We start from the raw sequence: 26,878 nt of genomic DNA, 5'->3' as shown, positions 1-26,878 counted from the left end.
ATCGACGTGGATAGCAAACCGAAAGGTGTTCATAAAACTGAGCTGGGCACCAGAGGAGGCAAAAGTGCTGGTCACCAGAGACTGCAGAAATGGAGAGAGTAGCACACCAAGGTGATGAAACAAATGAACATCACTCAGTTAAAATTATTTGAACTCAGATCAGCTCGCTAACGGCATGAAGCGTAAGGACAATACTGTTACAAATGTGAATGGGAACAGGACAGCTTGTAGTGCACAGCGTGAAGGGTAATGGAGAATTGTAAAGGAGTGGGTTGTTTAACAGCAGAAAATGAGCCAGATGGATGGATGGATGGATGGATACTTTATTTTTTTTAAATGAGGTAATATCATGTTTCCAGGGTTGATGATAAGATCAAATGTATAAACTTGCAGGTCAGCTGCAGAGCGCTGGAAGGCCTGTATGAAAAGACTGATATATGAATGTTGTTACAACACAGAGGAGTGTTACATCTATCTCTGATGCCTCTCTCTGGAGCGCTAAAAAACAAGGCGTTTTTGTGTCAGTCTCTGAGCCTGTCTTCTGATTGGCTGAATGTTTTCTGACTGACGAGCGGCCGGACCAACCACAGGTAACGGACTGTGGCCTAGTAATGTATCTTTCTGTATCTGTACTAAAATGCTCCAGTATTTCAGGAAAAATGAACTTGAGCCAGCTCTAGGTCTCTAATGTTACTGTCTTTGGGAAGGCTGCGTAATGATACATTGACCCTCTGACATCCAGTGATTGTGCAGCATTTTCTCAACATTTTTCTGTCTTGTAGCTGCTAGCTCAGTGATGGAAAGACCACCTGGTATTCTGATGTTAATAAGGTTAAAACAACATAAACAATGGACAGTGGGTCTGGTTGGGCCATACTGGAGGTAGCCTATATCTGAGGGCGGTGACTGTATAGTTGTGACATCAAAAAATTACAGAAGTCCTGACAGCTCGTTTTAATGATCAGTTTCTGCATATGAGCTGAGTATATTTCCTTGTGGATTGAGTGTTTTGATATTTTCAGTATTTATATAGAACCTACATCTGCTTTATGATTAAAGAATACACAAAGAATCCATGAGTGCATTTAGAGGTGAATTACTAACACAAAACTATAAAAGAGTATATGAATAAGAAGATAATGACAAAGTCTAGGAAGCATTTCTAAAGATTTTCAAATCATAATATGACAAAAACTGTGCACTAATACAGATCGGCTATGAATCAAAAAAGGGATATCAAAAAAAAGTATATGTATAGAGATTTCATAAAGTATAGATGTATAGAGACAGAGAATAATTATATAAAAGAATTAGAAAATAAGTTAATTAATATCAGAGGTGAGAGTAAGTCACATGTGCAAGTCTCAAGTCCACCAATTTGACCTTGGTCAAGTCATGTGACTCAAGTCCCCACCTCTGACTAATATTAGATAGATAGATACTTTATTTGTCCCCTAGGGGAAATTCATGTGTCCATTAGTTCATTGTTAGTTAATAATAAATAAACAGGAGGATATGTAAGAAGGAATATTATCATGAAATATTACAGCATAACAAAAACAACATTAAGGTCAAGTAATTGATTAAAGAGAATAGATAGGACCAGATAAGTATTTTATTTTATTTTTTACCATTTATTGTCTTGTCTTGCCTTTATTGTCTTGATTTCTTGTCATAGATTTTTTTCTATTGTTTCTATGGATTTTTTTGATCCATTCTTTGCCCTGAGTCCATCGTGACACCACTGTAACAGCTAGACACCCAGTCCCAGTCTACAGCTTCCATCCTCTGTGAAAGGACAAGCTGCAGTCTCTGTCAGGCCTACAGGAAGTGATTATTTGATGCTCCAAAGACATATTTTGTTGTAATATTTCTTCAATACTTCCCTCACACACCCTCTGTCACTTCCCCTATAGTCTCATGTCTTACTTTGTTTCTCTCTTCATCCATCCCAGATGGGATGTAACACCAGCTAAGTTGTCAGGCAACACTGACAGTTATAAAGGTAAAGCTTTTAGCTGCTGACAGTGTTTTGACTTACAGTAGATGGGGCCTGTCCACTCTCACCTCCATCTTAAATGCTGTCAGGAAACAGCAGCTTGCCAACTGCACAAACACTCCAGTCCTGCTGTCTGAGAGACTGTCGACTGTGAGACTGACCAATGGACTGTTTTACAGAAGCAGCTCGGGGGGGGGGGGGCGTAAAAAGCTTTGGAAAGGGTGGCTCTGGAGTCCTGGGACCAACTGGACACCAAAATTGTTCTCTGTCGATGAAAGAGGTCACACGTCATGTCATCTGTCGTACAGACTGGACTTGAAGTTCTCGAAACAGTACGGACTCAGTCGCTACAAAAACACTTCGCCTGTGCTCTGGTTGGTTGCTGCTGCATTGCAGTTCAATTTAGTTTTTGCCAGCCGAGAGGTCAGCAAGGTGTACACATGACATTACCTTGAAAGACTGACTCATTCCACAGTCTGCAGCGCTGTTTGACTTGCAGGGCAACATGAGCGCACAGGGACGGCATTAACACAGGGAATGGACTATTATTATTTACAGATATGGCTTTTGAAGGCCGATAGAGGGAAGTTGAAAAGAAAAGATTAATCATCTAAATGATTAATTCGCTCCATCTGAGCATAATGTGACAGTTTTTAAAAGTGTGTAATAATCACAAGATTTACATCTATGATGCCATTAAAATAAAGAATAAAAAAAATAGGAAGGAAACTTCAGCCAAAAATCACCTTCTCCCTGTACAGTCAAGCTGCTGCTTTATTTTAGATTTTAGTGAAAGTACAACAAAATAGCCCTAACATTTTATCACTTTATTTTCCACAAAGAAACATCTTTAAAATTGCGACAACAGCATTAACTTCAGTGAATCAAACAGACACAATTGGGAGTTGATGAGAGAAATAGAGTTAAAAATAAAAAGCAAAAAATAAAATCGGATATGTTGTGACTTCTTTTTTTTTTTTCTTTTTTTTCCTTAAAATGCACTTGTGGTAGTAATGCTCACACACACCTTCACGATATTTCAGTCAGTGTCACACAAGTCTCATTTCCAGCTCCTAATGTTTGGTTTGAGCCATCATTCACCTAATCCCTTTTCAGCATGACTGCACATACAAGTTCTCCTCTCAAATATGGCAACGGGAAGCGACTTCAGACTGTGCAGCCGGACAATTAGTCTTCGTGTCCGCTCAGAAACACTGTCTTTGAAAACAACAGGCCTCATCCACAGGCGTCCTGCTCCAACACCATTCTCCTCACACGCACTTCACTCTCCTCGCTTCACCGCTGCACCGTCCTCTTATTAGAGCCGTTTCAGGAAGCTCACTCCTCTTTAATACCCAGGACTAGACGGCACTTCCACTATCCCAGCTTCCTCGTGTCCGGAGAGTTAGTCCAATTTGCCGATCATTTCAAAACCACACAAATATGTAAACAGCTTAGAAAATATGCACACAGGCAACAAAAAAAAAGAGGAAAAATCCAAAGCATTTCTTTTCACAGCGCAGTGTTTCTTTTTTCCTCACTCCTCTGCAGTGCAAAAAATGAAAATATGAGGAAAAAACAACAACAAAAAACAATAAATAGACTTCCTCTGTTATATATTTCTGTGTTTGTATATATACATATATATATTTATAATAATGGGTCTCTACATGAGCACACAGCTCTTGGCTCGGTCCTTCCTCATGGCCGGGGCCTGGTCCATTTGCTCAGTCCGACCTGGCAGGGGTGGCAGGGGGAGCTGTGAAACTCGCTTCAGGCCCCTGCGGGAACTGCTGCGTTTTAACTGCGGCTTGTGCGGCCGCCGCACCGACGCCAGCGTGGTGATGTGGAACACATCTCGAACGCTGTTCTCTGAAACCTTGGAGGTGCACTCCACGTAGGCCACCGCCCCCATCTGTCGAGCTATCGTGCTGCCCTGCAACACAAAGACAGGCGAAGCAAAAGAGATCACTTTACCTGTGTGTGGCGTTTTTCAAAAACAGAAGCTACAAAGAGCTGTACAGGAAAAATTAAAGTGGAAGGGGAGACTACATGTAACGTTTTATCAGCTGTGCCGCAAAAACATGGTCTTGTGTAACTTTTTGACATCTTCACAAAGCACTGTTCTTGCACTTTTCCTCTTTTTAGTGGCTTTCAGCGGTTTTGTATTCTGCCTCTTTTCTAATAGAACTCCAGACAATGACACAACATTGTCTTATATCTTGTATGCTTGTATCCTCGGGCTTTTAGCATTTAACTTAGACATGAGTTTACTTCACATCAAGGTGCTGTGTGAGCGCTTCACAGAGAAACAGAAAGTGTTCAATATGCACACCATCCTTCACTGTGCCTTGGCATGAGCAGGCACCACATCTCAAACAATGGAAGACTAAATGTCCACGAAAAGAGGCAGCGGTCCTGAGACAAACGGTAGACTGAATGTCAATGATCTAAACATGTCTAGAGACAAATGAAGCTCCTCCATCTCAGGCATGAATAATGCAGAAACTCCAACTCCTCAGTCTGCGGTAGCAGAGCAGCACTGGGCAAGTGTTGACATGGTCTATGCAGCTATTTAGAGAGAAGAGACTAAACTCCTCCAGCGCCAGAGCTTACCCCTGAGTGATGTTACAATATACCCACTTAATTGAGACTGTAAATTGTTTGCTTGAGATCAAATCAGAGACAAATTTAATTTTAGAAATCCCTTGGCCCTTTCTCTTCACGACAGTATGTTATGGCTTCATCTACGGTGGCCCTGAGAGTAAGACGCACTGCAGCTTAAGAAAACACATGCAAATAGACAAAACACGAGCAACTTCAACAGTTTGACGACACAAGCCCTGCAAATACAAAACAACCAAATGCAGGAACATGCTGCAAGTAGAGCACATTCGACAATGGAAGTGTTTACAGGGGAAACTAAAAGGCGATGAAGCTGGCTGGGACACACTTGTTGTTCAATTGTTTGTGACTTAAAAGCAGAACGAGTGCTCATGGATGCATGATAATGTGTCCATGCAAGTGCATCCCAGCTGGGTTCATCACTTATTTGTGTCACCTGGAAACACTTCCATTGTTGTCTGTTGTCTGTACTTGCAGCGCATTTTTGCTTATCGGTTGTGTTGTATTTGCAGCGCGGGTGTATTCAAATTGATGAAGATGTTTTCTGCCTGTGTTCTGTCTGTTTTGGTGTATTTTCTTAAGCTGCAGTGCAATGAGCTCTCAGGGCGCCGTACTCATCTCTCGTTTCATGATCAAACCAAAAAAAAAAAAAAAAAAAAAACCCACACGGGATCAGCACGTGCAACGTTTCGTAACAGACGACCCATGACCCTCACCTCCCACGCTCTCCGACACTGAGCGAGCTTTTCATCCCCCGTGGACGAGGTTTGATTGTTATCATGGCTGCACACAGAGCCACATATAAGAAGCAGTGAGGTCCTTGTTAGGTGGAATGACAGATTTAGATTCACTGCCAGTGGCGGGGGGGGCGGGGACCTGACCAAGGTGTAGAGATTGTCGTGACAAGAGGAAAAGCTCGGGCAGATTAGTGCAGAAACGTCTGGAGTTCACCCAGTGGTCACTCTCGCCGGAAACTCCTCAGCTGTGTTGGAATTCAATTTAAGATCAACAACAGGATAACGACACAGGCTATTGGATTAGAGCACCAGAATGTTTAATGTGCGCAGCTTTGGCATCTGCTGTGTGACACACATTTTCTGGGCACGTTAGAGGCACAAACAGTAGCTGCCCCAGACGAAGACAGTGACTGAGAAGGAGCAAAAACAATAGTGTAATGTAGGCCTGGCCACAAATGGTCCCCAGTTATTTCACATTAGCTGTGTGGTTTGCCCCTCCATCTTTTGTTTATATATCTTATTTACATGTCTGTTTTTCAGTGGTTGATTTTTCAGATACAGCCCTCGGCAAGCTCTGAGAGCAGCAGTATAAAAAAAAAAAGGCTCTTTTGTTCTGAGGGCTTTTGTGTGGTGGTGAAAAAGCCCCTCCACCTTTTGTACGTCCAACACGGGGAGAGCACGAAATGAACACGCTGAAAGCTGATTAAAATTCACAGATTTACACAACAGTTTATCAACCCCTCCCTCTTCTCCCCATCCCCTTGGCTTAGAGGTCATGGTGGCATGTGATAAAAGGGCTCACTCATTCATCAATGTCCGTATTTCTATTCATCCTGCATTTTGAAAACCCCCTAAATCTGCACAAACATTTCATTTCAGGGAAAAATTGTGTCCCTAGACATAAACTCCACTAACCAGCCGCGCCTCCTGTATGGCCCTCGCCATACGCAACCTTACTTTGCTCGTCAGCAAAATTGCGTCAAAATGCCAACCCCAGCTACATGTCCCGAGGGGTTTCGTACAGCTCTTATTCTGCAGTGGTCGATTGTGTTGCACGAGCCTCCTCTTACACTCGCTTCCTACGGGACCCCCCCACTAGAGAGGCAATGCCGCTGCTGATCCAAGATGGAAAAATCACATATTATCGCTGGATTGCTTTCTAATTTATTTTCTGCATCCGTTGTTGTTTTCAAATCTGTCTTTCTTCCCAGGGCACCTTCCAAGTCCCTCTCCCATTACTTATCCCACCTCCCCCCATCCCCTCTCTCCTCAGATATCTATCATGTGCAAGTCCTCACCTGTTCATGAGTGACAGGGATGAGCCGCTGCTTGGAGAGTTCCCTCAGGGTGTTGACGTCCGTCCTCATGTCCAGTTTACAGCCCACCAGCACCACTTTGGCGTTGGGACAAAACTCTTGTGTCTCCCCTTGCCACTGTGGAGACATGAATCAGCAAGAAAGATACAGTCATACATCAGTGACTATGCCAAATATGAGAGTTTTGGGGAGATTAATGCTCAATGATAAAAGACATTTGTTCTCCTAAGAGGTCATCAGTATTCTTTAGATGAAATGAGTGGATGAGGTTAATTCCTCTATATTTCATTCCAATGTAAACTGAATATGTTTCGGTTTTTTAACTGGTGATTGGGCAAAACAAGAAGCATCAATCTCAGAGTCTGCAGTTCCTAGAATGACCACTTGTGGCTGGCTCCAACAGTGAGTCAATCCCTGTACACTCCCATGTTGAAATGTCCAACTTTACAGCAGAAATAAACAGCCTGGTACAAACAAGTTTTGGTCTCTATAGCTTATTTCCTCCTTCATGACAACTGTACAGGGGTGAGTGTTTATATAACTCACCTGTTTAAATATAATTAAGGTTTAAAGTTATGCATAATTGAGGGCATGGTGGCTTTGAGTGACAGGTGGGTGCCGTCACAGTTGGCTAGCTGCTTGGTGTCTAGCTGCTAGCTGTCTGTTCGGCGTCACTTCAGCTAATTCATGTCAGCCAGCAAATGAATTAGCCTTGGGTTAGCCTTTGAGCGAGATGCCCAGACACCCAGCTGTGCTAACAATGCTGACGGGAGAGTGTGCTTGCCACAGTTATCGAACCGACATCGTGCACCGAAGTCTCGGCTCCACACGCGCCCCGCCTCTTTGTCCATTTTTGGGTTAACCGAGAGCAAGGCGGAGTCAGACGCTGCCAAGCTGGAGATGGTGGAGCAGCTTCAAAACTGCTCTTCAGAAGCCTACGGGTGACGTCACAGAGGCTACATCCATCTTTATTTACAGTTTATGGCAAAACAAGCAATTCAAAGACATCACCTTAAGCTCTGGGAAACTAATAGACAATAAATAATTCATAAATACAATTAGTTAATGAAAAAGTTCATGTTTAAACTAATTAAAAGAAATGGTAACCGGTAACTATGGTAAGTTACTGTAGAGCTTGCGATAAAAATTGTCATTATTGATTAATTTTACTCTTCATTATTATTATTATTATTATTATTAAAAACATTGTTTGGTCAGTATATTATCAGAAAGTAGTGAAAAACTGACATCCATTGATTTCTACAGTGCAAGGTGATGTTTCACACTGTTTATTTTGTCTGACCTTGACTCCAGAAGCCAAATATATTGAATCTCTTTTCACACAAGACAAAGAAAAATCCTCACAACTGATGAACTAGAACAAGGGAATGTTTGGTTTTTGAGAATCAAAAGAGTTGACAATCAATTTTGGCTCTAAGTGAAAGCATTGTTAGTAAAGACACATCTCATTTTTTTATTATGCACTGTCACTTCTTCACTATACAATGAAAGTTTTATTACACATCACACGGGAAAATATGACAACTTTATTCACACAGGCTTGGTTCAGGTCTCTGCACTACCTACAGTGTGTTACACTTTCCTCACGCAGCCCCCGTCAACAAATCTATTTCAGGGTCTGGACAGAAAAGGTTGAGCAGTATTCCTTCTAAAATCACCCTGAGATTAAATGTCACTTCTGAGACTCAGATGGACCAACATAGTCTCTCCTCCCCATGACACACAGCAGCCGACAGCCCTGAAATGTTCCACATGCCGTGTGCAGAATGTCAGGCTGTCCATCCGTCTCTCACGATGAAAACGGCCTTTGACCTTTCAGGCCCGTCCCTATTCTGCCAATAACATCCAATCAAAAGCTTTGATTGTTTAACCCTCGCTCCTCCCCCAGCTGTCATCCAGAAACCTCAGTGACCTGCTTGTTTCTAGAGGTCAAGAGTCTAATTTGGGATTGTGATTGTGCAACAGGTTTTCCATGTGGCCCTGGGTTTCAAAGACTACCAAGGCAACAGCTACAGGTCAGGGGTCATGGCAACCCCCTGCCGAGGGATTCATGGGAAAACCAAAAGCTTGACGGCAGCTCTGCTTCCCCCTGTTGACAGAGTGCACTGAGGCTTGTGAGATATTTGTGGGTTAAAAAAAAAGGTGTCTCGGGTTAGATCTACAAAGTCTGCAGGAGCATTTTAGCAGCTCCCCTCAGACCACTAAACACGTCAACACGCCAGCCGTGGGAACTGTCTTTGGCCCGCACAGTTCAAAGGCGAGCGCATACACATGGCTTCAAGATGAGAGACCGCTAAAAGGCACAGGCCTGTTTTACATGACACACATGCACGCAAACAAAACCAATTAAGTTGGGTGTCTCTGCAATAGGTATTTCACAGTGTGCGGCACAAAGTCTGCCACTGGCTGTAAAAACACAACCATGACCACAACCTCGCCCAGCCAGTACCACATTGAGCTGCCACTCAATCGCAATTCCAGTAACGCAACATCTGGACCAGAGGCCCACCTTACAGATGTTAACTGCCACCACCATCTACCCAACTCTTCTGCATAATTTCAAATTTGAAATGGTTACAGAAAAGATCATTTCTAGTACTTTTTCACAGGCTTTGCAACAGCTCTTTGATATGGCTGGTGTGGCTAATTTGCATATGTGATATTCCTCTCGAAACCCACCCAGCTGCCTCTCCTCATTCTTCAATCTGACCTTCCATTCCTCAGAGGGACGTGGGTCAAGTATCCATGGACGTTTTGATGAGATAAAGGAACAGGAGGCTCCAACCTCTGTGCTGTTTTGCGCTCTATTGTTGAGCCATGAAAGTGTGAGCTGTTGGCACAGATATCTGTGTGGATCCAAGATGCTGATCGGGAAAAAGTGACTTTTTTCCGGTTGGTTCTCCAGGGTCAGAGCAGATATTAAATGCTGATCCAAAATCTTGAGAGAGGAGATGAAATAAAAAAAAAACAAAAAAAAACACTGACCTTCTTTATGACGCTGTCCAAAGTCTCTGGGCGGCTGATGTCGAAACAGATGAGTACAGCGTCTGAATCAGGATACGCCAGCGGCCTCACATTGTCGTAATAAGACGAACCTGTGGACACACGATAACATATGGCATAAGGTCATGAAGTCTTCTGAGAAATTCTTGAGTGTGCTTGTTTTTAACCTGATTTAACCCCCTGAGATCCTTCATCTCAACCATATGGCTCTTTCTGTCAAGTAGACACATACTGGAAGGTGATGGAAAGGTCATTAATATATGGATGGCCCATTAATGCAGGAGCAGTGACATGCACTTCAACATGCTGCAGCTTGAATACGCCTGTTTGTGCTCTGCAGATGCAAATGAGTCAGTTGTGTGCACATATTTGAGTATCTTTGGCCTTCCACACAGCTGTGGCCTCCCTTTATCACAGTGCTTCATGAGGAATGTCGAGGGGTTACTCAGAGTAAGTATACACACACACACACACACACACACACACACACACACACACACACACTCAGAAGTGAATTATAGTGGGTTGAGGACCGGAGGACCTGTGCACACGATCCATAATCAACCTGAAATGACGGCACAAAGGCCAAACTAAAGGTTGAACCCCTTAATTCTCTCGACTCATCCCCCTCCCTTCTCTCTTTCAAATGCTGCCTGTTTAAAAAAAAAAATTTCCCCCCACTCTTGCTTTTCATTCCTATACCTTGATCAAATTTGAAGGCAGAGTGGCGCCTCCGTACTTTCACAAGCCGCTCGGTTACACGGCTCCTGCTCTCTTGCAGCTCTCATTAGGAGGCTTGTAAAAAATATCTGGGGCTCTCTGGGAAATGTGGCAGTGGCTGTGGGCATCCTCCCTCCTGCCTCCCCTGGATGCCGGCGCGGACCTGAACTCCTTTTGATAGCAGCAGCACCCTGACTGCATAAATTTAGTGTCATGAAAACTCACAGGTTTGGTGACAGATCACCACATTTTACATTTGCAATTGCTAAATATGTACATAAATCTGTGAGTTACATTTTTTAGACGGATGCTGCACACTCCCCTATATAAAACAAATCCAATATTACATTTAATCCCTTAAGATCACACAGACTGATTATAATAATTACAGATAATCTTTGTAGTGGCTTTTACTGTGCTTCATACCAGACCTGACACAACAGGCAGTCGGCCCGTTAAAGCTGTGTGCCTTTTGTGTAGCAAGGTAAGTGGAGTCTGCACAATGGTGGTACAGCCTGTTTTAGCATCACTATGTTCTCTTTGTTAATGATGGAATGAGACTATGACAATAGCTGCACACGGCCCACAGCCTTTAGCATTCAGCAGACTGTCCTATGTTGACCTGCTCCCTATCCGCTCAGAACAATGCTGCATGCCGCCTGTCACCGTATCACAGGCTGTGTATTAAAGATTAATGCTTTTTGTGCCTCCACATGAGCGAAACACTCTTGTTTACATTCAGTGTCTCATCAAAATGCACTTTACCATCCAGGGCTAACAAATATCCTGAATGCCTACACTTCCTTATACCAATTTCTTATACCAAAGTTTTGAAATATGCATGAACTTGCAGACTTCTTCTTTGATCCTGCTGTTGTGGCATTGGTACCAACATGCATCAGTAGAATTGTGTCTAGGTCTATTGTGCCCTTGCATCAAATTGTGATCGTACTGTTTTTTTCATTGTCTGAGCAGCAGGTCCTTCTGTAATGAGTGGTTATGGGGAAAGGTGTTTCTGGGCCCCCTTGCGCATCACATGACAGTCAATTTTCGCCTGTAACAAACAGCGCAAAATTGCTGCACCGCCTGTCAGTGTCCCTGAGGGCTTGGTGCAATGCGCATCCTTGTGCATCTGGACGTAGAACTCAAAAATAATACAGGAACCCACTGATCAAACTGTTACTCTCTAGCATCTCTAGTGGCCAAGAACTATAAAGGTGGCACCTTTAAACTTTGCAAAAGCATAAAAGTAGTTTTGCATTTTTTGACAATATTGTTGTTAAAAAAAAAAAATAATGATAATACTATATATCATTTGTACTATGCTATAGACTACTTATGTTGTTATTATAATACAACAAAAGAATGTGACACTGTATTAGGGATGTTTATAGTCCTCTCTTCATCTTATTGATACGAGATCGCAACGGTCAAAAAACCCACCAAGACCCGGTAACATCAGGCTTTTCTTGGCAAAGGAAAAGGGTTCATTCACCCGGGTCAAATGACTCTGCAGTAGACACGGGTGTTTATTGGCCCCTGCTCTGATCGCCATTGATGTAATCACAACACCCAGGTGAACCTGTCAACGTTCACCCCATTTCCTGCTGTAACGTCTTTCAGATCACAAACACACTCTCAGCTGTCCAGCATTGTGTTGTTAAACCAGAAACACAGCGGCTGCACCTTCCTCTGAGAGTGAGCTGCAGCCCTGAAATAAGTTTTAAAACACAAGATCACTGATCGAAGCGTCTCACACGGAGGCTGAGACACTTTTACAGGAGCATCAACCCGGGGATGAGACGTGACAGATCTGTTTTAGCAGTTTGCACAGCAGCTAGCAGCTCACTCTCTCTCCACTGTGTCTGTGTGTGTGCTCTGTAAGTGCATGTGATGACATCGCTACTTGCAGTTGTGTGTGTAAGCTCCAAAAAGAAAGGCAAACTCGACTGGCAGTGAAAAAGGGGTCAATCGGCTTTAATTAGCAGGTTTACCCGCGTTCAAAAAACCTGCTTATACCCACTACTTTTGGTTTAAAAAGGGAATTAGATGTATTAGTGTGAGAGAAGGACTAACACTCACTCACACACACACACACACACACACATTCATACCCCCACACTCCCAAAAAGGCCCAATCGTACGGATGCCAAATCCAACAGTCAGCAAAGCCCACTCTGTACGACAGCGAGCTCTGATTGGTAGTGGTCACACATGAGGTGCTGTAGCTGCTGAAGTTGGTCTTTAGTATGTATCACAGTGCAGCAGACCTGTACCGAGGTTAGAGCTGAAGAAGAACAGAGCATGTGGGGGTGTAGAGGGGACAGAGAAGATTTAATGACTTTGATGCTGGAGCGAGGGCAAGGTGCAGAAGCAGGTGATGATGAGAGAAGCGACTGGGGAATTAGCACAGAATCCAGATGAAGGGGGAAGAGATGTCAGATGAAGGAAAGTTGAGACAATGGTGCTTGTTTGATTTAAGAAGTAATTAGTGGCTTGAATGAGGCCGTTGGGATCAATTTGTCAATCCCAAAGATCATAATGATTGACAGGTCACGGTCACGACAGGCCTCGTCACAGCACAGCAATGCAGATCTCCTCTGCCCTGAGCGACATGGACGCTACCTCAGCACTTTTGCAAAGTCAGGAGAAAAAAAAGTCCACCGAGGGAAAGGAGAGGAGAGAAAGTGCTGCAAGCAGGCACAAATAAAAGCCAATCACCATAACAATCAAGAACATGAGGAGGAGGACAAGAAGGGGAAAAGTTTTCTCCTGACTGTAAAATATATCACCTCGATGCCTGAAATGCTCTCGCCCCCTTACCGGCAAAGAGACACGACGAGAGATAAAAGAGGATGTATCTGTGGAGGAGTGGGGGGGGGGGGGGTGTTTAGGTAGGTAATGAAAGCCCTGCACTCGGCAGGACAGATCAAATAAAGAGGTATGAGAGCTCAGGCTTGGCTACTGGTCGAGCAGGCCTGTGCCCATTCACTGTGAGGTGGAACAAAAGGTCAATTGAATTTCAGACAGAGGCAGGATGAGATGGATGGGGCAGGAGGGTGAGGGAGGGGAGCATGGCCTGGCAGGAACCACTAAAAACCATCACGCCTGGCAAGGAGCGGGACCCCGCCACGCCGTGCCAAGGACAGGCATAAAACACCCCTCACAAAACCTCCCGGAGCATTAGCATTAGCCTGATTTAGCGCCGGCAATCTCTCATGGTGAAAAGGGAAAAATTCTGCCTTTATTTCCACGGGGCTAATTAGCACTAAGCCGTGCTGCAGCACCATGCAGGAGTCTACGCCAAGCAGAGGTGACAGAGGTGGGAGCAGAGCGCTCCTCGCCAGCCGTCAGTTGAGCTTCCTCAAAGGCCAGAAATATCCCAGAGGATGTTGAGGCGGACAGAAACTTAGTGGAGCGCTAATGTACAGTAATAGGGCTTGAGGGTTTGTGGTATGACTTAATTTATGCCTCCCGTCCCCTGACACATCAGCTCCCCCGTAGGGACTATCTGTCTGAAACATGACAGTTCTCTATCCGCCGCTCATTCAAACTCTCGTCTGTGTTTCCGTTTTTACAAACAATGAAATAAAGTGAACAATAAAACACAAATGGTGCAGTCTGACGGAGAAGATTCTTCAGGAAACCTGTGAAATTGAGAGTGCATCAGCATCTAACAAAGCCTCCCAGACTTCAGTGCACTAATCTGTACCATCGCAGCAGGAATTTTCTTTTTCTCTCTCTGTTTGTTGCATGTTCATTGCAGACGCAGCTAAAAAGCAAACCATTATGAGTGAGGGAGAAAGAATTGTCTTTGCCTCGAGGCTCTCTGACTTGTGCATGCACATATGGCAGGGAGTCGATAGCAACTAACAGCCTCATTAGGCCATATAGACACTCATGCACACAAACAAAGGCAGGGTATAAGGAAAAAAACACCCTCTTAAATGTCACCAAATTACCAAATAAACGTAAACAGTTAGCGTGATTGAGTTAGCCACAAACTTAGAAACATAACACATTTAACACCACATACACTGAGTCTTTCTTTCTTCTCCTGCAGCTGTTTTCCTGTTGAAATCCACCTTCAAAGCAAGGGCAAAACATTTCAAGTTGGCGTGGCCGAGTATCGTAGCAACCTGGAGGGATGCAAATGGCTTCATTGTGAGGCCCTGAAAGGAAGTAAGGAGGAAGAGAGCAGGAGAGCGAGGGGATCGTGGACGCTAATGACTCCGGTGTACTGACGATTAGAGGTGTCTAAAAGGAGAAAGGGAGCGGGATCGGTGCTCCATCTTTTAAGAGGTTCAGCAGACTTTTCATTGCTGAAGGTCGGGCCTGTGTTGTCAACTTTTATGGCTTCTCCTCGATCAGGGTTCTGTTCAAACAGAGATAAACAGGGACTGCTGCCAAGACACCCTTTGAGAGGGAGGTGGAGTAACTTTGACCCAGTGCACCACTCTGCTGTACAAGACGGAATGTGTTTTACTTTGTGAAAACGGCACAAAACTCTCTTTCACAATCCCACATCCAGAATCCAATACAGTCAACAACACATGGAGCCACTGACCTTATTCCCATAGCAGAAATTTTATAACTTTAGAGTTGTACATATACCGCAATTGGGGACTTTAAAGTTCCACTCAGGACATGTTTTAACTACGTAAAAATCCTCTGCTATGATTAATATTTTGTTTAACATGGTTTTCTCACATAAAAAGTGAAAAAAAGGAAAACTGGGGCTGTTACTTCTGTTACTTCCTCATTGAGAAATCTGGCATGGTGCCCCACCCATCACCACCGCTGCTTGTGTTAGGTTGACGGGTGAGAGAGCAGAGATTATCAAGATGATTAGGAAACATCAGAGAGACTCAGCCACATGTTTGAGCCTAGAGTCAGACCCAGACTCAGGAGTTTTTTCAGGAGTTTGTTGTGAATCGGCGATAAGAAGACGTATCAGAATGATTAGCATAGAAAATTCTTTATGTTGTTGTTAGTTTGTAACTGGCAGTGGCTGACACGGTGTTAGCGGTTGTGCTAATGCTAACTCTTGCTCTCTACACTGACAAGGTTTCAGTGACTGGTGAAGGAGCAGAGCGTATCCAGATAGTTAGTGTTAGAGGAAACATATAAAAAACTTTGACATGTTAACAAGGTTAAAACTTGATTTTCATCGGAGGGGGTCTTTGAAAAAAACTCTTATCAGCTGGTTATCAAGACCTACACATGGAAAAGGAACATACCATTGCGTTTTAAGTTTTTGCTCCAAACCATGTGTATTTTCAAATGCAAGCTCTACAGTTTTAGAGTACTGAATAATAATAATACTTTTCATTGCGTTCGAAGCAGCCATTTGTTTCCATTCATTTCCGCATGATAAGAAAAACCAATTAGCAGACTCTTGAAACTTGTTTGAGTTGTGTAATCCATCACAGTGAAGATAAAGCATGAATTAATTTTGGTCAGTATTACATTGTCATTGCTTGCTATTGCAGTGTAACTGCAGATTGATTTGCAATACCTCATTATAATAATGTGACAAATATTAATGCAGACTTGAGCCTCACTGTGATGGATTGCACAGCTCAGTGTGGGATCCAACGTTTTTGAAGCTTGACACATACCAGGGATTAAAAGTCAGAGTATCTTGGCCACTGCTGCTTCAATTTTGATCATTCTTTTTTAAATCTGCTTTGTGCAAGTCCTACTACTAAATCATTGAAGTGCCCCTTTAATCAGTAAAAAAAACTAAAAAAACCACTGGTGCAGTACTTTAAATTTTGGAAGCTACCTCTCTAACTTGTTAGCTAGTCATAGTGGGCCAGATAGGGAGGTAAAATCATGCAACTCTATTAGATCTGGCACTCAATTTCCTATTTATTACAGCATCATTGTAAACACAAGCAAACAGTCTGGAGTGTCTCAAACACAAATATATTTATCCTCATATGTGGAACACAACAGGGGACCGTATCATTTTTCTAAAAAGACAGTGGGAAATATAAGAGACAGGAGTGCGCTGCGCAGGATACAATACTTGATAACACAAAGATGTTCTAGGCTTTTAGAGTTCCACATCCATCCTCCTCAAAAGCTGAACCTAGTATAAGTCTTATTGAGATTGACTATTTTTAATAATTATTTTGTTTCTTCTGAGTGAAATCTGGAAAATAAATGTGTCCAATATCCAGGGTTCTTCCTAGTCTTCCAAAATGGACATCAATTACATAAGGTCCAATGACATATGGTTGCAATTGCAACTTTAAGATTACACCATCACATGTTGGCCAGATTAAATGCCATATATATGCCATTTACACTCAACACATGCCACAGCCTCATAAAAGGAGCTTAAGGCAGCGAATCTGATAAAAAAAAAAAAAATCAGCTCAATCCAAACCATTAAAAAGCCTGTAGTGAAGCAGGTTCAGCTGGCCTGCACTCTAGAGTGGGGTTTATACCTTTGGTTGCTCAGTCTGACATATAGGTTATACAAGCGTATATACCATATACACACACACACACACACACACTCACACATACACACACAGATAAAGCTGTTGATCTGTAATAGAGATGGTTGTGTCAAGTTTTCAAAGGCATTAGCACGCAGCCGGGACAGTGGAGGTGACACTGGGTTAAATGGCCATTAACCTTCCATGTCTGCAGCTTTCACACAAGGGATATTGATCAAAGCCCCTGCACTTTCCCTCTGGAAGGAAGTACAGCCTTTGAAGGGCGTCGAGCACCTTCCACGGATCTGCCCTGAGCCCCACTGCCAAGGAGTTAAATCCTGCGTCTGTTGTCCAATCGCAGGTTGAAAAGCGGGGGGGGGGGGCGGGCCGTGGCACTGACAGCACAGGCAGGGGACAGAACCAGCATTACTGTCTGTCTCCTGCTACACCCCAGGGGGATGGAGATGGAGCAGTGTGTCCGCTTTCAGTTCCTCCTCACCCCCAGCCTCTCTTTCATAATCACACATACTGACACACTCACTCTCATTCCAGCAGAGAAATAGCTATGCATTCCATCTCCTGTTGTTTGATCTCTCTGTATGTCTAAGGCTCTGGTTCATGCTGTGCTTTTGCTTTTAAAGCTCACTATGCTCCTTTTGTCACGCACTTCCTCTGTCAATCTATATCTTCTCTGTCTCACCAATTATCAAGTCTCTGCTCTAATTTTCCCCTTGTTTAAGAAATGACCTCAGATTTGCTGTGGCCGTCTACATTTAGTGGCGAAACTCTTAATTCCATGGAGATGTCCATGTGTTTAGATGTTATAGTACAAACACCGCCCGGCGTTTGTTTGTGCGAGGAAGTGGAGAAGCTGTGAACGACTGCTGCCTGCGTACAGGGAGGACATGCACAACTTGTTTTTATCTGTTTCTGTGTTTCCTCAAGCTCTGCGCCTGTCACACCAGAACCGTTGGGTCTCCTCAAAGCAGCAGCAGTACCAGCAGCAGCCTGTTTGGACAAGATCCACCAAATAACACAGTTAAAGATCACACACACACACACACACACACACACACACACACACACACACACACACACACAGACTAGAGCTAGTTAAAGAACACCAGATGCTGACTTGGGGATTATTTGTTCTTTGCACAACCTCTTTCACCGCTCAAACCAATCAGCGTAGGATCCCAGCTGCTTCCGATATCCCCAACACAGACTGCAAGTCTTTTTGCTTTATTTGTTTTTGTCTGGTTGCTCAACATGAACATGTAAAACCTGAGGGATCTCACAGGGGGAAGAGTATTTTTTTTTTTTTTTTTTTTTAAAGAGAAAAGGAGTTTAGTTGGAATATCCAGTTTCACTCCTTAAAAGGCCTTCAGGACCCCATCTGTCCGGCCCTGTGCACGGAGGAGCCACTCCTTTTTGAAGGGACGTCCAGATAAAATCAAATCACACAATCAAAATGTTTGTTTTTTTTCTGACCAAAGTAAAGCATCATATTTGGCTTGCGTGTGCACAGTGTACCTAGATAACCATATACCTAAACTTCAGGGTTATGTGTAGACTTTTATATATTTGTCGCATCTTCCAAACTATTCTGATAGCGTAAGGACATTAGCACTGTGTGACAAAACGCAATTTATTTCAATGAGGCCACTGCGCCAATGCGAAGGGCTCAGGTGAAAAACTGCAGCGTCACCCAACAAAAAATACCTGTACTTGGCTACTCAACTTCAGATCGCAATCCAGTATCATCCAACAAAGCGCTGCGCTGGGCAAGCAAATACAAGCAAGCGTTCATTCCTGGCAGATCATGCAAACAGCGGATTCAACCTAGGTGCACACGTTGCTGTCTGCCGCCATGTCACTCCTGAAGCTACCACCAGGCGGCACCAAAATCAGTAATCATATGCATAGTTGCTTTAATCAGCTCTTAATTAGGCAAACTCTTTAACAGATGGTGTGAAAACCGTTTGGCTAAAACTGTAGTGGTGGTTGTTTCTCTGAGCCAGCAGCTTGTTAACAGCGCCTCCATCTGGCAAGGATTGAAAAAAAAAAAAACTCAAGCTGCTTTGAGTATTTCGGTTGTTTCACAGCACCGTTTTCAGCCGTCTCTGAGACCTCGCCAAATAGTTTGAAGTTTACTGCCAACGTTAAACACACCCACTCTGATTCTTTGACCAACTAGTGGTGATTGCCATGCCACAATGAATTCTGCTCTAAAAATCTCCCAGCCCTCAGACTCCCATCACCTCACATGCACAATTGACTCTTTTTTTTTTTATCTCTTTATATTCCTTTTCACATGTAAAACAGCACAGATCACATCATTTCCACTCCTGCACATCTTTCTTTCTCATTCTCTCTCCTTTCGAAACTTGTACTCCCGCTCAAAGATTTTTATTAAAACTTGTAATAGCACTGACAGCAGCTCCTCTGTCCACCGTGTGTCTGTCTGATATGAAAGAAGTGAGTGAGAAGTGAGAATATACATGTGCTAGCTACACAGGCATATGAAAGAAAAACTGATTTGAAAAAGGACAGCTTCTCCTCCTACAATTCCACGTCCTCCAGTGTATAACCATCCAAACACATTCCTATCATGATGCTACAGTATCTATCCCCCAGCCCACTCTGCAACCCCCCCCCCCCCCCCCCCCCCCCCCCCCCCCTCCCCCCAGGGAGCCACCAGGGAGACATGGCACTACTTCAAGTGCAATTTCACTTCCACAAAAGCAGCAGCAGCGAGAAAGGGAGCACACAAGATCTTGTTTATAAATAAAGTCATCCATAAATGATGAGATCTGTCGAGTGTGTGTGTGTGTGTGTGTGTGTGTGTGTGTGTGTGTGTGTGTGAGATTTGCAGGTGGAGGAGGGGGAAGGGGAGAGGGTGAAAGATGGAGGTGAAAGATGGCCTCTCTCTCTGTATCCCCTTTCGCTCAGATGGGCTGCAGACGGATGCTGAGAGGGTAGGTTTTCTTTTTTTTTTTCCCCACCGTGGAGGTGGGGGGCCAGAGGGACTGAGCGCTGTAGCTTTGGGAGCAGCAGAACCAGTCAGTGTGGCTGTTTGAAGTGGGCTGATCAAAGCTGGCAACGCATCGGGTTCTGTTGCACTCAGCAGAGGGAGCTGACCGGGAGAAAACACACAGAGCCACAGTTCCCTGGGTGGGTTTCCTGTCCGCCTGGGTGACCGAGGCGTTCACCGCTGCTGCTGCTGAATAGGAACAAATGTCGTGTGTAGAGTCAGGGTGGATGAATTTGTGTCTCTTCTCTTTTTAGAATCAATTTTCCAAACACATGAACAGCGCTAGGGTAAGTTAATGCTTTACTGTAATCATATTACAGCTCCCAGTAACACAATAGATTCTTTTGTAGTAATGATTACATTACTGTTACTGGCCGGCTGAAAACTGTGTCCCCGAAGTGAATTCAAATTGAATTAAAAACCTGCATCAAGTATAATGACGGATCGCCACATTCATTGTTTTCAAAGTTGTGTGTTTACTAATTTAGAATGAAGAAGAATAAATTTGCTTCTAATTGAATACCTATAAGGGGAAATGATTGTTTGCCCTGGCTCATTGGACGACGAGTATTTGTGCACAAGTAATATAAATTAAGCACAAAATTTTAAGTAAAAGTATTTATATGGAATTTCACAGAGCAGGTAAAACAAAGCACATACTGTATATACAGACATAAAGGATAAAAAAAGAGAATAAATAGAAGCCTGAATAAGTAGGTCTTGAGCTGCTTTTAAGGGTGTCTGCAGAGCTCAAATCCAATGGGAGAGAGCTCCAAAGTTTAAAAGCTCACAACCTGAAAAGTGAAGTCTCCTTTAGTTTTAAACCTCATTCTAGGAGCAACCAGCAAACCCTGATCAGAAGCGTAACATAGACCTGCAGTGGATCTCTAATGTAAGCTGGAGCCTGACCAGCTCTGTAGTTGATCACAAGGACTTTGAATTGGATTCGGAATTTGATGGGGAAGTGCGATTAGAAACGGTGTCACATGAGACCTTTTGGTAGAGAGGGCTTGTGACTTTAAATTTACTCGTAGCATGAAAGAGAACATCACTGTAAAACGTCCAGGTCAGAGCTGTCCAAGCAGTCAACCAGAAAATATGCCAGTATCAAACTGCTTGGTGTTGGCGTTGAGCATTTATTCTTTATAAATCAAAAAGATTGAATTTCAAATAAGAAGCCTCTCAGTTCAGGCTGTCAAGTCCATGTTCCCTGGAAGTAACTCCATTTAGGATCAATAACTTCCCACTGTGTCAATGGATTCCTTTGCATCCTGCCATAGATCATGTTACTTCAGGTCAGTGAAGAGAAGGGCTCAACAATTAAAGCAGATCCATCCATCTCCTCGTACAACAGACAAAAGCATTAAACCCCTTACAGCTCTGTTTTATATTGCCATGTGTATATGTAGATGAGAGTGTAGCACGTAACAAGAGGGCTGCAGTGGTTTAAAAGTGTGACACAGTTGGCTGCTTCCCCAAGGACCGAGCTGGGTCAGGTCCCAAGGGTGCCACTGACAAACCTTACTTACAACACAAAGCCTCGGAGGGTGGGGTGGTGGGTGGGGGTCGGAAAGGCACAGATGTACACTTCTCCTTCTGTCCCCGTTCCCAGATTTCAATCAAGTGAACACTTGCTGCTCTTATAACATGTTCTAAAAGCCTCCCGTGCTTTCCTCCACTTCAACCCCTCACTCAGTCTCTTTGCCTATTGGTCAAGGCAGCTGCTGCGCTTTCCAGCCTCATTGTGTCGAGGCTCCCCCCCCAGCGCCCCTCAGCAGCCCCCCATTACGCCTCTGATCATCTCAGAAACAATAGGAGGGGTCGCAGGGTCAGAGCTGTTGGAATCCCCATTCAATCACACACATGCCAACACACGTATACATGCACTCACATGCATTATATGCACATTTTTCTATTGTATCAGGCTCTCTGTCACTCTACAATGCATTTTAACTACGGGCAGCCCAAGTTAAAGTTATATACCTAACTTTTCCACACTAAAATATGTAAATATTACTAGATCTATGTTATATATGTTTTTGAGTTGTGTATTGACATTATCGCAAATGTTTCTAGCACTTTTCAAACCAACAGTACGTTTCATTTTGCCGTCTGTCTGACGTCATATCCCCTGCGCTCATGTGTTGGTTTTGTGGTTGCCTGCCAGAAGCTCAAAATTGACTCCAGTTTTAAGCCACATTTCTAAGATACACTTTTCACACCTTGGCCCCACCTATATATTTTAACCAGATGAAGGATTTTAGTCATCGGACGTCTGGATCTTAAGTTATCAGAGAGAAAAGTCAGGCAAAAATTTGGTTATATTTTCTGCAAAAAGTCTATGTCACGCATGGTTAGTTTAAGGACCACTGGAGTCTGAAGATTCCTTCTGTTTCTACAGCATCTGGTTGAGTTAAATAGTGATTTTTTTTTTATTATTATTGTTTCTCAAGCCCACCTGCAGGATTTGGTTTATTCTGTGTTACCAGTTATAAACACTGGGTCTCTTTGTACTGCAGAGGAGGAGACCTCTGCAGATAATTCGGCTCCTGATAAAAAGCTCCTGAACGACTGATAGTTGAAGGAATCCAAACAGTAAAAAAGCTTAAGGCAATGTTGGTGAAGACAACAACTCCCATGATCCCACGCTATTTCATGAGGTCACCAAACGCCGTCTTTCATTATTGTTGTGATTTAGAAACCCATAGCGGCAGAAGTGACATACTGTGAGTTTAAGTCATTCAAGCAGCTACAATCAATATTTTTCTAATAACAATGTATCAAATGACAATGTGTAAGGGGTCACACAGTCCTTGCTCCATAGCACTACTAGTGGTAGGGAAGTTTAAGTTGTGTTTTTTTTTGGGAATTAAAACTTATTTACATAAAATAGTGAAAGCTGGACAAAAAATATATCTACAGTATATACATGTATATACACCTCCTGGATTTAAGTTAAGTTACGCCTAACGTGAATGTACTATGATTAACACACATGCTCACTTCTGAATGTGCACATTTAATGTTGTCGTATGTTTCTGGCCTTCTGTGATTTAGTTCATGTTGTTTATTCCAATTAGTTTCACTTGTTCTTTGTGATGTCTTTGTATTTTAAATTATATTTTCAAGAATGAATCACAGCTACAGTTTAAAAGGTTAACAGTGGCGCGAAATAGACAGATGGCTATCGAATGAATATTAACCAGATTGAAGAAAAAAAAAATCAGATAGTGGTAACAATGTCAGAATTGTGCCTCCCTGCCATTAATATTAGCGTATTCTCATTTCTGTCGCCTTTTATGCTTGCCAACAAAACACTTCAAATCTTCATTTTATCCTTTTATTCTCTGTCAGTCATTATAAGCTAAATTCTCCCTGTTAGCAGCACGGCATGGCAGAGCTTAAGACAAGGCTTGTAATCTGAGTCAGAGCGAGCTCATCAAAAGCCTTAAGTGCTCTTTTTTTCCTTACAACGTACCAGAAGACTTCTTTTAATTCTGTCCGGCGAACGTTCAGTCCCTAATAACTTATCACTTTGATTATTCCAATGGGCACATTTACTAAGTAAAAGCCATATACAGCCTATCTGCAGTGTGCAGTGCTGTTCAGCAGCGGACATGCTATTTAAGAAGATTATACACTTTTGCCGAGTGCTCAGCATTAAGCTGACAGTGCATGAGAGGCCGTGATGTGGTGAAGGAATGTGTGGTGGCTCCCAGCTCGAGGCTGTGGCCGCATTTATGAGTTCCTCTGATAGAGAAAAGAGATCACAAAGAGTGGGGAGCTGTATCCACTGAGGTCTCCCAGAAGTGCTTGTTTTATTGTTCATGAGCAGGTGCACATGTGGGCTGCTCACAACATTTTGTATCCATGTGAAAACGGGGCAGAACAGGGGTTACAAGCCTGTGTGGTGCATGTGGCAGGCTGCACTTCTGTGTGTGAGTATAGGTGTCTGTGTGTGCCTCACAGTGTCACTGAGGAGAGCAGATTTTCTGTGGTAATTACAGCCTGTGTGTTCCTGTCAGTGCGACTGGCTGGCTTTCATGCAGCACTTCTGCCCACCCCCTGCTTTGCACGGCCCCTGACTGCTGGTGACCTCAACGCTGCGCTCCAGCAGACACCTTGACTAATGGCTTATCAGAGATGGAAAGGAAAGAGGGGAGGATAAATAAGTAGCACAGGAAAAAAGGTAACAACACACCTCCAGAGAAGTTACATTATGCTCTCCTGCTTTTATTCCTCTGTTCCAGCTTCCTTCGTTTCCTCTCTTATAGCTGCTGCAACATATGGGCAGCCGTTTCCTCTTCAGCTTGTTGACCCTTTGTGTAATATTCTGAGACTATGATTCACGGCGAGCTGAGCTTCAGGGATGGACCACAGCTGCTTGCCTGCTCAAGAACCAAGACATCCAGCCCTGCAGTGAGGACTGCCGGCTCTCCTCCAGAGTTTCCATAATGTCACACAAACCCACTCAGGGAGTCAGGGTGCAATCAAGTGCAGCGCTGTGCACGAGGACATCATTATTCAAGAAGTTTCGAGCAGGAGACCATTTGCAAAGAGGAAAAGAGGAGGAGGGAAATGCCTGGAGCACAGAGGGGATTTGTTCTTGTAATGTCAAAATGATTATAGTTATTTATAATAGGAGGTATGCATGCACCTGTGTTTCTGCAGGTGCCATTTCAGTTTAATGCACATGTGCGACAATGCAGCATTCATGTATGTTTAGCTGTAAAATCCATTTTCGTACTTGTGTAATAGACAACCAAGACACTTAAAGCTCTTAACAACGCCTCGTGGCTGTTAAAGTAAAGAAAATTGTCACAACATTTACATTATAATTTCTAATTTATTTCTCATTTAGACTTGAAATGCATTTATTTGCATCTGTTAGTGAGAGAGTAATTGCATCAATTGGATAATTTTTCTGTGATCTGTTCAAAATTCTAGACGTGTATGATCTAAAACACATTGACACACAAAGGCTGCTCATCCACTTCACCACATGCAGCATTTCTAAAATGTGAAATATCATTGTGTGTCTGACCATAGACTATAATCTGTGGGATTATCAGGTGCAGCCTGCCAGAGGATCTGCGGGGGGCTCATCCCAAACCTAACGGGGGGGGGGGGGGGAGTCATTCTGCTGTCGGAGAATGGAGATTGGAGATTTTGGCACAAAGACGCAATCTCATGTCCAACCATTGCAAAAGCAAAGCCAAACTGCAGCATTACAGACTGTGTGTACTCTGCGCTCAGCTGTTCTTCTTCAGCCACCAAACTGAAAAGGGAAAATTTGTGTAGCCTGCTCACAAACAAAATGTTACACCTGACATGCCTTTTTCATGCTTCTACAAGACTAAGAGTCACGTAAGTGGCTCTGTGACGCAGGACTGAGGCAGAGCGGCGCTTTGACATAAACGCACGTAGCCTATAATGTTTGCCATGTTCACCATCTTAGTTTAGCATTTAGGTGTGCTAACAATTCCTAATTAGCACTAAACACAAAGTGATGTCTTCAGATTGCTTGTTTTGTCCAAGCAAAACCCAAAGATACTCAGTTTACAATAATATAAAAAAGAGAAAAGCTGCTTGACTGATAAGCTTCTTTTTTCTTTCTTATATTATTGTATCTTTGGGTTTTGGACAGTTGGTCGGACAAAACAAGAGACTTGAAGACGTCACTTTGGCCTCTGAGAAATTGGCATTTTTACTAATTTCCCATATTTTCTAGACAAATAATCTTCATATTAATCAATAATAATCAGTAGTTGCAGCCCTAATAGGAACCATGACTATATTCCATGTAAGGATGAACTGGTTGGTATAAGGAGAGACTTTCCAAGCTTCCTCACTGTATACTGTTTGTTTAATTACTGGGACAGAGACAGTTCTTTTACAGTGTTTCACCAAGCTTGCTCTTCTGTTTACTCATTACCCGAAACTGTCATGCGGGCGTTCTCCCTGGAAGGGGGGGGGGGGGGGGGACCGGCCTTCCACCTGCTAGAAATTCATATCAAACAACCGGTTTTGCTCAGAGAGCAGTTATTTGCCCTGGGTCTGGTAGGCAAAGAGTAACTTTCAGGGGCTTTCGGTTCGGCGGGCCATAACATTGATGGCTTGTAAACAGCAGGTGAAAGGATGTCATCATCCTCCCCTTCAGGATGCTGACAAAAATAAACAAAGGCAATATTTACAGTCTGCGGGTATAAATATGCAGCTGGCTTCGCAGCAACCAACCTCAACCAGTATTTTCTCAAACCTTGGAAACCTTTAGGGAAAATGAGAAATGTGGGTTTTTTAATGATTTTAATGCCCAGACAGTGCTCTACTGATTTTCACAGCTGAGAAGATGTCCCAGTATACTGAGCGCCAGAACGCCAACGCCACCAATTAACAGACCGCATGTGATAGTGTTATTCGTACCTGCTGCAGTCCAACCCTGCGTCACATGGTCTACTGATCCCAATCCAGGCCATCGCCCTTTCCGGCAATCTTAGCATATTTGGGCCATCCTTTCGAGTCTCTTGAGCGGCCAGAAAGTAAGAGGCGGAGGGGGGGGTAGTTGCTTGATTTTTCATCTCGCTCTGGTGCTACCTCGCCGTTAGTCCGTTCCTCTCGTTCCAGCCTTTCTCCCTACCTAATACGACTACTTAAATCAAGCAGAAAATGCTCGTTGCAGGAACAGAAAGCCCGAGTGAATCAGCCGTGTCTTTTCACCACGGCCTTGTCTTGGACGACTCCGCATCCACTCGTCACGCTCCAGACCGAATCGCCACCTGACGAGATCCATGTGTGCCAGTCTGAAAGAGCACAAAGACACGGTGAGATGTCTGCGAACCAGCTCTTCGCCCCTATTCATAGAGGACGGCCGACGCGAGAAGGAGAACACAACAGACAGAGACAGAGACTGCAGACTGAGCAGCGCCGAGAGGCAGACGGCGAGCCAGGACTGGTGACTCTTCTCTTTTCTT

General features: G+C 43.6%; 1 protein-coding gene across 1 annotated transcript in view; it reads right to left on the bottom strand.

Moving 5' to 3' along the window:
- Positions 1–3,593: 3,593 nt before the first annotated feature.
- Positions 3,594–26,878, bottom strand: part of LOC111217510 (rho-related GTP-binding protein RhoN-like) — a 29,203-nt gene continuing 5,918 nt past the window's right edge. Inside the window, exons 3-5 of the mRNA XM_022739415.1 lie at positions 9,684–9,793; positions 6,660–6,794; positions 3,594–3,935 (exon numbers count right to left, since the gene is read on the bottom strand). Coding sequence (XP_022595136.1) covers positions 3,666–3,935; positions 6,660–6,794; positions 9,684–9,793 — 515 coding nt within the window. The 3' untranslated portion in view covers positions 3,594–3,665. The remainder of the gene's footprint in view (positions 3,936–6,659; positions 6,795–9,683; positions 9,794–26,878) is intronic.

Source organism: Seriola dumerili, unplaced genomic scaffold (genome assembly GCF_002260705.1).
Source record: "Seriola dumerili isolate Sdu_G_001 unplaced genomic scaffold, Sdu_1.0 BDQW01000044.1, whole genome shotgun sequence".
NCBI lineage: Eukaryota > Metazoa > Chordata > Actinopteri > Carangiformes > Carangidae > Seriola > Seriola dumerili.
This window is presented reverse-complemented; position numbering and strand designations above follow the sequence as displayed.